General features: G+C 43.8%; 1 protein-coding gene across 1 annotated transcript in view; it reads left to right on the forward strand.

Annotated features, from left to right (window-relative positions):
• Positions 1-272: 272 nt before the first annotated feature.
• CLRN1 (clarin 1) overlaps positions 273-12,813 on the forward strand; it is a 34,425-nt gene continuing 21,884 nt past the window's right edge. Inside the window, exon 1 of the mRNA XM_058548867.1 lies at positions 273-525. Within this exon, the coding sequence (XP_058404850.1) occupies positions 273-525 (253 nt within the window). The remainder of the gene's footprint in view (positions 526-12,813) is intronic.

Consider the following 12,813-nt stretch of genomic DNA (forward strand, 5'->3'; position numbering starts at 1 on the left):
TATCTTACAGATTCTTAGTCCAAAGATTTCCAGTTAGAGAGAAGCAGCGGCCAAAAAGGAGAAAAGCCGGGAAGTGTGCTGAAGAAGGCCTCGTCCTTGCATTCTCCTGACATTTAACCCAGCGAGAACCCCTGTCTGGGGCAAAGTTGCTTTCTCATCTGGGATCCATCCGTTCAGCTCCAGTAATAAATGCAGGCAGAGGGGCAGTCGTTTCTCAGCACTCACAAAGGTCTTAGTTTTGAACCTCGCCCTCACCAAGGCCATTTCTCATCATGCCAAACCAACAGAAGAAAGTCATTTTTTGCATGGCCGGAGTGTTAAGCTTTGTGTGTGCCCTCGGAGTTGTGACAGCCCTGGGGACACCGTTGTGGATCAAAGCCACCTTCCTCTGTAAAACGGGGGCTCTGCTCGTCAACGCCTCAGGACAAGAGCTGGACAAGTTCATGGGCGAGATGCAGTACGGGCTTTTCCACGGAGAGGGCATGAGGCAGTGCGGGTTAGGAGCCAGGCCCTTTCGGTTCTCATGTAAGTAACAATTGCACTTGAATTACTTAATCCTTTAGGCACACTCTTTGAAGTGTTGCAAGGAATTATTTTTAAGAGCTTTGCATGGTCTATTGCAGGATTTTTTAAACAGATGTGAACCATTTGAAATACCCAGGACTCTTCTGAGCAATTTCTTCTTTCTAGTTTTTTTAATTTTGTTTTAATTTTATTAATTATTTCATCCTTGATATTTTTATTATGACAACATATGGTTAATGAGTTGCTATGGAATTAAACTTTTTGAAAACATAAGCAATTAAAATCTTCTTAAATATTAATATTTATGTAAGACATTATGGAGTCTTTTAAAAAAGGGGGTCTCGGAGAAATAGAAAAGCTATAAGAGTTGATCTTTGTTTTGTTCTTTAAAAAAGGACCGGTGTCATGGGCTTCTTCACCAACTCTAGCTGCTTTTACACCCTGCCCATGACTTCCTTCCCTGTCCACCCCCTATCGTCCCTGCTAGGACCTTTGCTGCTGATAAATATTCTATTTTTTTTTTTAACCAATTTGGATCTGCTGTGCTAACTGGGAAAGAAATAAATGCCTATTTAGGATAGAAAATTTGCAACTGATTGACCTTCAAATCATGTAGAGAATATGAGACAGATTTTCCTGTCACGATTTTTGTGAAATGGTAGTGTTATCCGCAGTATTTATAACCTGTTTATCTTAAGAAGAGAATTTTTAAAAAATTACCATGTGAATAGGCAACTCATTAAATGAAAATTAATAAGAAGTCATTTGTTATATCTCTCACGACACACATTCAGAAATTATTACTATTTCAAAAGGGCTGGTTTGGAACAATCTTGTGAAGACACAGCCAGTAAATTACTGCATAAATCACTCTTCAGGAAAGAAGGTTACCAATTGAGGCATTCAAAATGAATTATTATTTTGCCTGGGTATTTTTTTTCTTTAGCATAGGTAGAAGGCTAAATTAATTGAATTTATTATTAACATATGCAGTGTCTAATTAAATTTCAGGGCTGGCCTATTTATATTTCTGCAACATTCCTTACATCTTCTCAGCAGTCATCGGACACCAACCTTCAACTCATATAGGTTATTAAGTGATATGAATTTTCATAGGGCTCCAGAAAATTCCCCAGAATTAGTCTTCAGCTTTCAAGAAATTATCATCCACTAGATTTGATGAAGTGGGTACCAACTCTTTTCACTGAATGGCTTGGTTCATTAAGGTAACAGGGCTGTTAAGAGTTGCTTAGCTTTCCTTAGGGAGAAAAAAGAACAAAGCAGAGTATCACATGATTTCCAACTGTATTAAAAAATAAAAAAGGAGAAAAGATGAGTGAAATGATTTAACCATGAGTCCTTGGCAGCTAAAGCGTGAGTAAAGCTTCTCACAGATGAATTTAGACAAAAGCAGGGCAGGTACAGTGAATTTTCTGGAGCCTTTGCATTTTCTACAGGGAAATGGAGATTAACTTTACTCTGACCATAGGACATGTTTCAAAACAATCAAATGTTTTCTGAACACTTACTAGCCACCAAGCACTGTGCATATTTGTCTCGTTTAATCTTCACACGGTCACATTCCTCTGTGGTTCAATGAATGGTTTCCATGGCTGTGTCCTATGCTGGCCTGTCTGGGATGGAGTTGCTCTAATCAGGCATCCACCCTTTGCTTTCTGTGAGGACTCACAGAGCTGGCAGTGTTTAAACACCCTCACCTTCCTCACACAATTGCGTTAGTCCCCACGATACTCTGACCATTTCCCCCAGCCTAGCAAAGAAAATCTGCCATTAGCTTGTTTGTTCTGTGGTGACAACACTCTCTACATACTACCCTTGACGTGTTAAAACCTCGTCCGTTTCTATGAGGCCCAGCGAAGTAGACTTACAGCATAACGTTTTTCTGCCTAAACATCAAAGTGTCTGTCAATGGAACATGAGAGAAAGTTGGGAAAACTGTAGAATAAGTAGATCCAATGGGCTCCCAAAAAAAGCACAATGTCATTTAAGTAAACAACCCTCTCAGTGTTAAAAAATTCCTAATCAGTGTGCCTTTAAGACACTTCGCTCCCTCCAAGATTACACTCCCACTGCGGTAGAGCTTCGTGGTCCTCATTTTCCCATTCAAAATGCCCTCCCCATGTCAACAACGTTCTGTCCACGTATCCTTGAAGGAGGAGAGTCCTCTGATATTCTTCCTATAGAAAATAAAGCCTGTTCATATGAAAGAACAAGAGGCTTAACCCCATCTTCTCAACAAAGGCTTCCTTCAAACAAAATCCAGAGCCTCTGAAGAGCTCAGGGCAGATGACTCTTTTCTGTTCTTCCAGAGCCCAACGTCTGATTAGAGCACAACTCATTTCCCAGAACTCCCTCCTTTCTCATTTTCCCTTCAGAAAGTCAGTGAGCAAACATTGGGATGGGCAGAAACTTCCCAGTGTAGGAGGAATGGAAAAGGTAACACATCGAACTGTCGCTCACCTGGTGGCCAGTTTTCACGTTGTCATGTTACCATCAGTCAATAGGAATTTATATTTCAGTTCTGTTGGATTGCTAAATGCTACCTTGCTTACCAAACTTTTCATTTAGATCAGCATTGACCAACAGAAATATAATGCAAACCGTACATGCAAGCCACGTATGTAATTTTAAATGTTCTAGTAGTCATATTAGAAAAAAATGGTAACGGAGACAGGTGAAATTAATTTTAATGACATATTTTCTTTAACCCAAGATATCCAGAATACTGTCATTTCAACATGTAGTCAATATAAAAAATTATTGAGATATTTTACTTTTTTTTTTTTTTTGGTGCTAGGTCTCTGAAATCTAGTGTGTAGCTTACGCTTACAGCACATCTCAATCCAGACTAGCCACATTTCAAGTGCTCACTAGCCTTTCGATGTGGCTAATAGTTATCATACTGGACAGTGCAAAATTTAGATGGAGATTTACTCTGAATAAATTGGGCATTGACAGTGTGCATATTCTAAATGAATTTTTGCTTGGTTCTGCTGTACAAGTTTATGTGTTTTATTTTTATGTGCAATGTATGTGTCACCTCTAAAATCCAGATATATGGTATAACATGAGGATGAAGAATGGACCAGAAAAATAGTTAGGTAACATTGTCATGTTTGTTCCTATTAAATGTTCCCTATTGCCCACTCTATCTCTTTTAATTATAACAAGAGCCTTCCCTGCCAGCATGCACAGTTATGCTGGGAAAACTTCTGCCTCGTTTACTCTGGCTGCTTCTCATCCATTTATGGGTCAGCGGTTCACTTTCTAGAGGTCACGAGCATTCATACCTAGCACACAATTTCATTCATTATAATGAAAGACTGTTTTCCTTTCAAGGCAGCACAACTGGTGGGCTTAATTTTTCCTGATATGTCACCTGTAAAATTTTAATGATGATGTTTAAACTCTAAATGTAGCCATCAAGACAAAATCTGCCAGTTTTGAGCTCAGTGTGTGTGGGTGGGTTTCTGTTTTGGAGGTTTGAAACACTGCAGAGCATCATCAAAATACGATACCCAAGAATCATATGGTATCAATCATTCCTAGATATGCTGATCTATTCGTTGCCAAGACAGTTCAATGAGCTGGTAAAAACATATGGAATATTTTTTTGGAAATGTGAAAATAAAACTTAACCAATCATGGATCACAGCTTGCAACTTGAGTCACACTTTTAAAAGCATTTTAATTTGGAACTTATGATTGAAAACTTGTAAAAAGCTTCACAGAGATTTAGTTTAAGTCATATTTTAGAAAAGTAGAGCTTCTTTACCAAATGAGGCATATGACCCAGATTGCAGAGGGGATGTTGAAACTTCTGTGAGCAAGCAGGTGGCTCCTTGAACATTTTGGGGTAGAATAGTTGGGCTCAGGGTCTCTGACCATTATTGAGCATTGGCACTCTAGCTCCTTGGTCTCCTGCAAGTGTGACTCCCGCCTCCTGCTGACTGCACCTGCCCCAGGTGATCTACTGCTCACCCTCCTGCACACCCCGCGTCTCTCCTATCAACTGCCCACCCTTGGCAGAGCTGCAAAGGGCTTTGTTGTACCTCCTTCTCATAACACTGCCTGTCTCTCTCCTCTTCCTTAGTGCCTGGTCTGGCGGGAGGGAAATCTATGGAGTTCACCAGGGAAGACTGCCTGGTGGGAGGGAAGGGGGAAGGAAGCCCCTTGCTCCATTTCACCTAGCATGCATGGGCCCCCCTGCCTTTTAGCTCAGGGCCCTATTGTCTAGTCTCACTCACCCTTTAAAACAGTCCAGTAGGTAGAGATTTTGTTTCCCTCCCATTGAAAAAAAGTGATTAGCGGGATGAAGACAGTAATGTTTAAGAAGCACTAGGGTGAAGGGAAAACTTTCAACTTCCTCGGCCAAATAATTGTTTTCTCCTTTGTCCTTCCCAGACCTTGATGTTCACTCTATCATTTCAAATCACCTTGTGTTATAAGTATTTGAGAATGTGCATTTCTCTGCAAGGAGATCCTGATCCCCAAGAAGGCAGGGGCTGTGTCGTACTCACCCCGGGACTCCCTCAAACCGGGGCCTAGCACAGCGCGCATCACAAAGAGGTACTTAATAGACATTTGTAAACTGACACTATTGAGATTAAGCAATCTGGGTTCAGGCGGGTCTCGGCCACTCACTGGGGATTAGACCTTGAGCAATCACGTCACCCCACTGGTTTCCAGTCCTTGCACCTGTAAACTGGGAGGTGAAACCAAGTGGTCTCTGACATCTCTTCCAGCTCAGACGCTCTGTGATCTATGTAACAAAGGGCTGCTGTTCTGGACGAGGGCCTTCCAGCTTGAAAAGTGCATAGCCCTCCTCGTCTCATCACTTGAAGCCTCCCCTGACAGATTTCAGCTGCCATCAGTAGAAGTATTTATCAGGACCCAAACAAATTTCATTATCTACGTGAGTGCTTCTTTTCTTCCTGCTCGTAACCTTTTACTTTTTGTGTAGAAAATGGCAGGTTAAAGAAGGAGAAAATGAAGAATGGGACGTTTTGGAATTCTAGGGAGATGGGTCAGCGGGTTCCAGAGAGCAGGAGCAGCCTTAAACACCCCCACAATCTAGATGGCATTATTGAGAAAGCAAAAAAGGAAGACGGTCAAAAGATGGTGAGAGGCTGACCTCTTAGTGCCTCTATTTTTCCTAGAAACTCCTCCTCCACCCTCCCTGAAAATCTCTTCCCTGAATCTGATTTCTTAAAAGGATAATGGCAAGAAGTTAGGAATGACCACTATGTTTAACACTCCAAGGGTATTCTTTACCCAAAGGAGGAACTTAAGCAGAAATTAACCTCACATCGGTGAGAAATGGGGAAAATTCTTTTGAGGAAAGGAACTTCTGCTTCTCCTTGCTTAGTCCAGGAAAAGAGCATTTATTTCTCCCTCTTCCCTAACAACTACCTCCACTACCCTTACTAGAAAAAAAATCCACAGCATCAGCCTTGTTTGACGATGATATAATTTTGCATATGTGTGTGCAGGCACGCACGCGCACACACACACACACACCTTCCTTCCCTTTCAATTGCCCTCCACTCTGACAGCCAGAGGAGTCACTGACCTGGGCTCTCCTGAGAGACGGGGTAGAGCTGACAGGGCTGCTCTGAAGCTCTGCGTGGCAGGTCCTACGTGGACTTCTGGAACTCGAGGCTGGTGTGTGAACTTCACCTGTCGGAGGATGACTCCAAATCTCTTCTCACAGTTTGCTGCTCTGCTTCCTTCTCCAAACCCTGAGGGTGACTTGTCTTCCCAGACTGTCAAACGACCCAGAAGAAAAAATGCTTATTTTTTTTTGGTGCCTCACAGGTGCCAGGCATTTTGCACTTATTACCCCCAACTCTTATGTGGGAGGTGTTATGATGCTATTCTTGTTGAACAAATATGGAAACTGGAAACTCAGAGAAGTCACAGAAATTTCCCAAAGTCTCAGAACTACTAGGTAGCAGACCTGGGATTGAAATCCAGATGCTCATTCCTCTGCCGCATTCTGACTCCTCACAGTATGCAAAAAGGACATGAAGAGACGAAGAAAATGGAAGAGTAGCCGTCAGTTTCACCATCTCTTTAAAAAGTGACGTTGGTCCTTCACAAGAGCGAGTTCTTGTATATTCATATAATGGTCCCCGGCCTTAAGACCTGAATTCATTCATTGCCTCTTCATTTCACCTTTTAGTGGCCCTGATGTCTAAGCCCCAACCTTTGACCTTCAGAAAGTGAAATAGTCAAGCCAGCCTGTTTAGCAATCTAGGTTGAGCAGGTCACGTGCTTATGGCTAGTCTTTGGGTTACCTAATTATATTACCTTGACGCTGATAGTTTCTGTTGAAGGCAGAGATATCTGATTGCACGTGTGTTAGCTGACTTAAGAGCACTCCCAAGGAAGATCTTCACGGTACGATCTTCAAAGTTCGTTACTTCGACAATTATTTCAACACAATTGTGGTTGAAAATTATTTCACCACAGCCATGACCAGAGTGGCAGGCTCTTTCCTGGGGTGACACGAACAGTTTCAAAACAGAGACAGGGACAAAAGCAAAGCAAGTACACAGTATGTGATTCACTTCAAAAACTGGTATTTTATTAAGAGCCAATGGGATAGAATTAGAGCATAAATCAAAATCTCATTTTTCTAAAAATGAAAAATAAAAGCTCATTTTTATCCCTGAAATGTTTCAGGGATTTCATAAAGTTAAAGGCATTTTTTTTTTAGAACAAAACTCATTTATCTTAATGACAAATTTGTCTTTCATCTAGTCATGCAGCTAGGCGCCCAGACCGGTTGCGGTGTGATACGCTTTTATCACAGGTGTGAGAGAGCCAACGTACCGCACACCGTACCTGGTGCACTAATTTATGCAGGATTCGTATTCGCTCCCTCTCAGCATGTTGTAACAGTGGCAAAGCCATTCTTGGGAGTTATTACCCGAACATAATCATACCCTGTGGATTAGGAGCAGTTAAACGGGTTCTGTTATCAGAGACACAGATGCGCCAAAGCAGCTGCCGTCCCCGAGCCACCCGGGCTGATTAAGACTCACGGATGGGGCTGCCTCCGAATGGGTTGGGTCCGGTAGATACACTTCAGCAGAGAGAAACTCAGGCGAGGGACTGAGAAAATTGTATTTTAAACGGTTCTATCATACCATCAAGTCTCCTCCTTTGAAGGGCTGGGGTCATGGATTTCATTCTCCCTGACCGGGCAGCCATCAGAAAGCCCGGCTCGATACCTGAGTGTGCGATTACACGTGATATTAAAGGAGATGAATGCATTGAGCTTATGTCAGGAAATGTCTTTTACTGGATTTTCATAATGACCGGCTGCAGATGGGCTGAGGGGAAAGTCAGATCAAGAGCATTTCTGTAAAAGAAAGAAATCTTCCCTCTTATTCCCTTTCAAGAAAATGAATAGCTGAGCAGCAAGGGGCCAAATACAACTTTTTTTTTTACATATCTTTTATGTGAGGGACAAGTTGAGCGGGAAACCAGGGCCTCCGAAGCTTTGATCTGAGAAGTTGCTGCACCATCGCTGACATCATTATCAGAGGCTGCCTTCGTTCTGAGAGCTTCACAGATGGTGTTACCTGCGTTTTATATCTGGCCAGATGAAGGCGAAAAGGGTCGATGAGACCTGAACCATTAGATCAGTGGTCCGCAACCCTCTCTGAGCTTTAGAACCACCCAGGGAGTCTTTAAAACTACTGATGCCAGGGCTCCGTCTCAGACCAATTGAATCAGGGTCTCTGGAGGCAGGGCCTGAGCATCGGAATGGTTTAGAAGCTCCCCAGCTGTTCTGATGTGCAGCCCAATGGAGGACAAGCCAGGTGGAATCAGGTGAGGCCAAGAGTCAGGAGCCTGCATGTGAGGGATGGGCCAGAGTGGGGTGGGGGAGAAGCAGTAGTTAGCATTGTTTCCACACAGCTGGGAGGTTTTCTGGTCAAACTCAAGCTGGGATCCTTGGCTTCCATGCCTATAGCTGCATATTTCCGTGAAGAGTCTCACACTTTATGCACACCCGCCTGGCCTCAGAGGGAATGAGCGACCTGATTTGACGAGTTTGCAGTAAGAAGCTGAGCATACTCGGCTTGCAGCCCCAGAGTCTTCCCCTCCTTCCGAATCTGCCCACCTGTTACAGGAGCCTGCTCTCCACCTGGTCATGGTAGAGGAGCCTGCTCTGCCGTGGACAGGGAGCCTTCAGCTGCCCAGCCCTGCCTGTGACTGGGTGGGTGAGGTTGCCTAATTCTGCAGAACTGGGTGGAAAATCTAAGTCACGTTCTCCAGCGCTTTATCAGAAATAAACCTAACATTTTGACCTCTATCTGCCTGCCTCCTGTGGAAGGGTCTCCTCCTTCCAAAGAGACTATCAAGGGTCCTCCTTAGAGGTGTGCCATCAGCTCAAACATCATTTTAGACAAGCCATTACAGAGAATGTGCAAGAAATTGCACAAGGCAAATAGAAACGAGAATGGGAACAATATATCAGATGCTGAGGAAAGCGTGTGACAGGTATCAAATAAGTAATTAACTATAAGTCCAGAGTTCCTGGATTATTTACAGCAATAGTCACCCACCTGGTCAGAAAAAAAAAAAAACAAAGTAAAAATCTGAGCTACAAGATAGAAAATTCGCCTGATTCCGTGTAATCTAAGGACTCCTGTGGGGGGATCTTTGGTCCCGGTGTACAGATATGTGCTCTGACCACCACCCAGTAACTCCCACCTGCCCCCAGTGATTGATTCTGAGACTTGGAAAGGCAGACACTCTCACTGAATCGAGTTCTTGTATCTCCCACTCCTCTCGGTGAAAATACAACTCTCCTGCCATTCTCATCATGTTAAAAAATATTTAAGCAATTACTTAAAATTTACAAAGAGCTTCCACATAAATGATCTCACTTGTGTCTGTCTCTCAGAAGTCCTCTAACTTGTGTCTATTACCACCTACATTTACAGATAAGGGAGCCGTGGTACACAGAGGCCCACATGAGCAGTAAATGGCAAAACCAAATTAATCACAAACTTCCCAGCTCCAAAAGTTATGTTTTTTCCAACCTGCCATGTTGCCTTTCAGTTAACTGTTGTCGCTGTTCCCACCAGCTCCTCCATCCTGCTTGCTCGGTGGTGCATGATATTCTAACAACCTAATATTCCTGGTTAATGCCTAAATATAGGTTTAGGTTGGATTTACTAATTTTTGTTTTAAGAACTGTAGCATAAAAGATATGACTGTTAGACTAGAATCAGTAATAGATGAAAGGAGAACAAAGTTTCAGGATGAAATATAACAGAAGAGCCCAGCAGAGAGAAATAAAATAAATTTTAAGGCAAGTGAAATGAAAGCCATACATTTGGAGATATCAAATAAAACATGGATTAATGGCAAGCAATAAAGGAACATACTTAGAAGTTAGTAAAAACAAGTAGTTTTGTATTATTCTCATTACCCTCCAACGATCTGTTGAAAACAGATGACTTTACACGTAAGACACAAATTGTAAGTTAGAGTATACACGCCCTCACACCCCCCTTGAAAAAAAGATCATGGGTGCCTATTATGTGCCTAAGTGTTCTTCTAGACTCTGAGGACATGACGGGAATGTTCACAAGCAGCTAGGAATCTAGCAGAAGTGTTTTTCAATAACCGACCACTTTAAGAGCTGTACGGGTACATCAGGAGAGATGAGCTAGGTTATGTTTTAACAAGTCCAAACATCACAGGCTTAAATCAACAAAGACTGGTTTCTTTCTTGCTCACAATACATATTCGTGAGAGTTCACCCGTAGGGCCAGGACGCAGCCACCATCTGGAAGGCAGCCAGTTGTTGTAACGGAGAGAAGAGTTGTGGAGGCCCTCACACTGGCAGCTCAACACTCTGACGCGGAACTGACACATGCCACCTCCACTTACATTTTATGGGCCAAGGTTGTTACACAGCCACCTCCAGCTTCAAAGGGGCCAAGATGTGCAATCCTATCAGGAGCCCAGAATGGGGAAAAACCAGAACTATGGATAGTTGAATAGCGCTAATTACTATCCCAACTATTGCTGTTGTTCAGAAATCTCCAAGAAGGAGAGTTATTCTCTGTCGGGGCAAAGCACAGGGAAATCAGAGGAAAGTTCCTAAGGATTAGAGTTAGATTTCACTAGATGGTATTGAGGAAGCCATTGTGAGCAAAGGAACAGCACGAGCAAAGTTATGAAGAGCCTGTTGCGGCCAGACTGCAGAGGATGTGGGAGAGGAGGAGGAGGAAGATGAGGCTAGAGAGGAAGGCAGTGATGGAACATGAGGGCCTTGGTTAGCTCTACTGAGACAGTTATTGTATCTTGTAGGCAATGGGAAGCCACTTAAGGATGTTAAGCAGGCATGTCACAGAACAGAAGATGGATTGGAAGAAGACCAAAAGACAGGTGAGGAGTCCAGTCAGGAGGCTCCTCCAATATTTGCGGGTCCAAACCCAAATATTGTCAGAGGGCTGGAAAGGAGGAGAAACATTTCCAAAATAATGAGAAGCAAAAATCAACAAACTTGGTGTCAGAGGATGAAGCCCAGATTTCTGCTAGACAGATAGTTGTAACAATTCACCAAGATAAGAAATACAGAAGGAAGGAGAAAGTTTAGAGGGGGGATGAAATTATTTTTGGTCGTATTTAATGAGGTTCCACTTATGGACCAGCAACAAGAGATGTCCATCAGTTTCAAAGATTTGGAGGTCATGAGAGGGGCCTGGGGTAGAGGCAGAGAAGTGGGAGTCAGCAGATCAGAGGTGGTAGTTGGGGCTGTAAGTGAAGATGAGGTTTCCCAGCGAGGGGAATCAAACGAGAAGATGGACAAAGACATGTTCTAGAAAACACGAATATTTATCGGTGGAGGAGGAGGGACTTGCAAAGACGACTGAGAGGAGAGGGTCAGTGAGCTGGAAGGGAACCAGCAGAGGGGAAATTGTGGGAGGAGAAACCTTCAACAAGGAGTTAATGGCCAGCAGTCCTAGACACCACAGAGGTGTCAAATGAGAGACCACGAAAACAGTCCTGTGCATTTTACACCAGAAGCTCCAGGGGACCTTGCCTAAAGTCCTGATGGCACGGTGGGGAAGGGAGTTCCTCGCAGGAGCTGAGGAGGGAGCAGAGGTGAGGACCCAGAGAAAGCCTGAGGTCAGGCAGCAGCTAGACGAGCCCTAAGGCCACGCATGTGTGTGCGTGTGTGTGCGTGTGAGCGTGTGTGTTTACGATGGGAGGATCGTGAGCATGATTCTATGCTGAGGGGATAGAGCTGTAGGGAGGAAAAGGCTGAAGACAGAGAGGAGAGGTAGGTGATGGATCTAGAAAGGACCCTGCGGAGGTGGAAAGGATGGGTCTGAGACACAGGGAGAAGGCCAAGCCTTGGACTAGAGAAAAAAATGTTTCACTAAGAATGGAGGGAAGGGGCATGGACCAAAGACACCAAAGTGGCAATGGGGACTGAAAAGTTGAGGGAATTCCCCTGAGAGCCTCTGTTTCCTCTGTGAAACAGAAGAGTTCAGTTCACTGGACATTTTCCGGCCTTTTGTAAACCAGGTACAGAAGACTAAGGGGCATGGAGGTGAGGGTGCGATAGGTGCGTAAGAGTGGGGGAGGGTTGGAACATCTGACGAGGGACAGACTGGACGAAGCTTTGCAGAATGGGGGGACGACAGATCAGAGGCTCGAGGGGTCACCATCTGACCAGGAGAGTGGCGGTGTGGAGGTAAGGGACACAGCCCAAAGAACGGATCCCCCACCAGACGACTGTGGGAGGGTAAACTTCCTCCGGGGAGCGTCCCCGAGACTGCGTTTTCACTCTCCGGCATTAACTTACGACGGACTCAGCTCTGTTTCATGGTAGCAGACCACAGTGACGAGGGGTGACAGCCTTTCTTGCGGGCCAAGCGAGTTATGCAGTGTGGATTTCCTTCCCCTCTCCCTCCGGGGACCTGGATGCCTTCTGTTCTGCTATCAGGAGGCTGAAGCCAATGACTAGTACCTTGTCAGAAGTCTCTGCTTTCCAAACTTCATGGAGAAATTGAGCTTTGAACCAGGGTTGAAACAGTGGAGTTTAATATGTCTGTTACAAAATATAACTGATGTTCTTCAAGTTACCTTGTATCTATACATAGATAACATTCTTTTAGACAGCACTCTGACCCAAGTAATTCCTTTCTTGGGAATTTATCCGAAAAAGTTATTCCCATTCATCATCCACCCCCATAATAAGAAAGAAAAAGGTATGTTCTTGAAGATGCT

This window comes from Diceros bicornis, chromosome 2, assembly GCF_020826845.1.
Source record: "Diceros bicornis minor isolate mBicDic1 chromosome 2, mDicBic1.mat.cur, whole genome shotgun sequence".
Classification (NCBI taxonomy): domain Eukaryota; kingdom Metazoa; phylum Chordata; class Mammalia; order Perissodactyla; family Rhinocerotidae; genus Diceros; species Diceros bicornis.